The 2,868-nt window shown below is 56.2% G+C and overlaps 1 protein-coding gene across 1 annotated transcript in view; it reads right to left on the bottom strand.

Annotated features, from left to right (window-relative positions):
* Vps4a (vacuolar protein sorting 4 homolog A (S. cerevisiae)) overlaps positions 1 to 1,574 on the bottom strand; it is a 9,154-nt gene extending 7,580 nt beyond the window's left edge. Inside the window, 3 exon segments of the mRNA XM_013012671.1 lie at positions 5 to 188; positions 277 to 388; positions 1,545 to 1,574. Of these exon segments, the coding sequence (XP_012868125.1) occupies positions 5 to 188; positions 277 to 388; positions 1,545 to 1,574 (326 nt within the window).
* Between the last annotated feature and the right edge of the window lie 1,294 nt (positions 1,575 to 2,868).

Here is a 2,868-nt window from a genome sequence, read left to right as displayed (position 1 = left end):
AGGCGGCGGGGGGCGGCGCCCGTCTGCGCTGCGCGCTCACCCCTTGCCCTCGCTCTGGTTCTCTTTGACTGGCTTCTTGCCATGCTTCTCTTTGTTTCGTAAATAATCCTTCAGCTTCTCCGCGCGGTCTAGGTACTGCACGCACTTGGCTCGAATGCTCTCCTTTGCCTTGTCACTGTGTGCCTCATCTGCAAAAGGGGACCCAGAGAGTGGCCCGTGAGCGCCGTGCACCCCTACGTGGGGTTCGGAGGCCAGGGGACCCCAAGCCCGACTCACACTTGATGGCGTGTAGGAAGTACTCCACGGCATGCTGGTAGAGCCGCAGCGCCTCCTCATAGTTCTTGGCTTTATCCTCTTCTGTGGCTTTGGTCACCAGATCAATGGCTTTCTGGAAAGGCAAAGCAGAGTTCAGGGCTTCCCAGGAGACCCAGACAGCCTCTGGAGTCCCCCCCAGCCGCTGAGGAGTCAGTGCCGGGCTGCACCTACTGGTCACGGCTGGATGGCTGGCCCTTTGCAGAAGCGCGCGGCGGGGCGGCCACACGCTGCAAGCTCCAGCCCACCGCCGGGGAGAGAAGCTGCCTGAGCTGAGCCCGGCCATAGCAAACCCCAGCCATCCACGGCCACGGTGCTGCACAGATGCAGAAACCGCACTAGGAAAGGCCTTCCGCAAGATGGACTTCCAGACACAGCTAACCCTCTGCAGACCCAATTCGCTCCTCTAGGCACCAAAGGGCCAAGCTTTCCTCAGCCGCCTGCCTGTAGGGGACATGTGGAAGGCGGCTAGGGGCCAGGCCAGGGCAAGCTGCCGGCAGCGGGGCCTGTCCCCGGACTTACCTGAGTGAGCCAGGTCTTGGGGAGACTCACACCTACAGGCCAGTGCCTCAGGCTCGGCTAGAAGCACCCGCACCACGCCGCTAGCGGTGCTGGTGGTCACACTTAGTCCTAGCTACTCAGGAGGCTGCGATTGTGAGGCTGACAGTTTGGACAGACAAATCTAAGCCTCTACTCCCCAATTAACTAGCACAATGCCAGACTGGAGGTATGGCTCAAGTACACAGAATGCCAATGGAGAGCACGAAGGCCTAGCAGGAGCTGGAGGCCCTGAGTTCAAGTGCCGGTACAGACATCCACACCAACTCCTGCCGCTTCTCCAACCCACACGCCCTGCATTCTCTTCCACCTGGTGTGCCATTAGTCATCTGGTGGCAAAGCTCACTGCTGCCAAAGCTCCAGCCCAATCAAACCATGACCTGACCCTCCTGGGGACAGTGGCTTTGTTACCCACAACAACCCCTCCCCCAGCTCCTGTGGCTCAGTCGTGGTGAAGGAGGGACTGCAGCAGGCTTGGCAGGGCAGCGCAGCCCATCCCCTCTGTCCCGATCCTCAAGCATTTCCCTCTTCTGTCTTCTCATGCTGCAAGCCGTCCATGGAGAGGAAGCGCTTTGTGTAACAGGAGAGTAATGTGACAATAACGCTGCCAGCGCTGCCACATCTCTAGTAACGCCTGTGGCAAAGGCTGAAGACCGAGGAAGGGGAACAAGTACCAGGGGGAAGAGCGCTGGCAGGGTGGGCATCGATCGGCAGCTCCCGCCTGCGTCCTACTTTCTGAGACCTGGATGATCACACAGGTTTGAAGCCAGCCTGGGCAGGAAAGCCTGAGAGATTCCATCTCTAATTAGCCAGCAAATACTGGAATGGAGACGTGGCTAAGGTGGTAGAGGATAAGCCACCAGCCAGAAAGCTAAGGGAGAGCCCAAGGCTCTGAGTACAAGCCCCATTCTAGCACGCACATATGCACACACGCAAGGAAAAAGGCAAGATAATAAATGCTTTGGGGGCATATGGGATGGAAAGGGTTGCGACAGGATCTCAACCCAGCTAGCTCAGGATTTACTATGTGGTCCAGGCTGGTCTTGAACTCAATCCTTGCTTCAGTCTCCGAAGCATCAAACCTTTGCCTGCTGCCCGCCCCTGACAGTATTTTAGGTTTTGTCAGCCACACTGTCTCCGCAACAACTATTCGCTCTTCCTATGTAGCAGCTGTAGACAGTACGTAAATAGAGGAGCAGCAATGTGGTTTCAATAAAACTTTATAGGCACCGGAATGTGAATTTCAGATTATTTTCATCTCTTTTTTTAGATGTAAAAGCCCATGACAGAAGTGGCACTGTGGCTCAAAGTGGTAGAGTGCTAGCCTGGCTTGAAAGAGCTCAGAGACAGCCCCCAGGCCCTCAGTTCAAGCCCCACGACTGACACACCCTTAAGAAAAGTCCCGAATAGGCAAATCCACCCAGACCACTGAGCGGATTAGGGAGTCCTAGGCCTTGGAGAGACAAAGGGTAGAGCAAGCCACAGCTGAGGGGCATGGGGTTTTCTTTTGGAGAGTGATAAAAATGTGTAAGCCACCACTTCCGACTTTTTCTGTTTATGTAGTGCCGAGGAATCGAACCTAGGGCCTCAAAGCATGGGAGGCAAACACTACCACTGAGCCACCTTCCCAGCCCTCAACGTGAAACTCTTATCTCCAATTAACCACCAGGAAACTAGAAGTGGTAGAGCACTGGCCTTGAGCTGAAGAGTTCAGACACGGCCCCCAGGCCCAGAGTTCAAGCCCCACGACCGACAAAAAAAAAGGAAAAAGAAAAAGAAAATATGCTAAAAGCACAGAACGATGCCCTTTCCGTGGGTAGATGGTGCTGGACGTGGGTAAAGCCGTGGAAAAGAAAAACTGAAAACAAAACAAAAGCCACCGTTCAGGGCACAGAGTCAGGCGGCGGGGGCTGTGCGGGCTGCTGTCCCGCCGCGGGGTCACGGCGCAGGTGCACGGTCAGGTCTGGCTCGGGCCGGCTCCCCACCGTCCGCGCCTCC

The sequence above is a fragment of the Dipodomys ordii genome, unplaced genomic scaffold (assembly GCF_000151885.1).
Source record: "Dipodomys ordii isolate 6190 unplaced genomic scaffold, Dord_2.0 Scaffold18, whole genome shotgun sequence".
Lineage (NCBI taxonomy): Eukaryota > Metazoa > Chordata > Mammalia > Rodentia > Heteromyidae > Dipodomys > Dipodomys ordii.
Note: the sequence above shows the minus strand (reverse complement) of the source record. Positions and strands in the feature narration are given on the sequence as shown.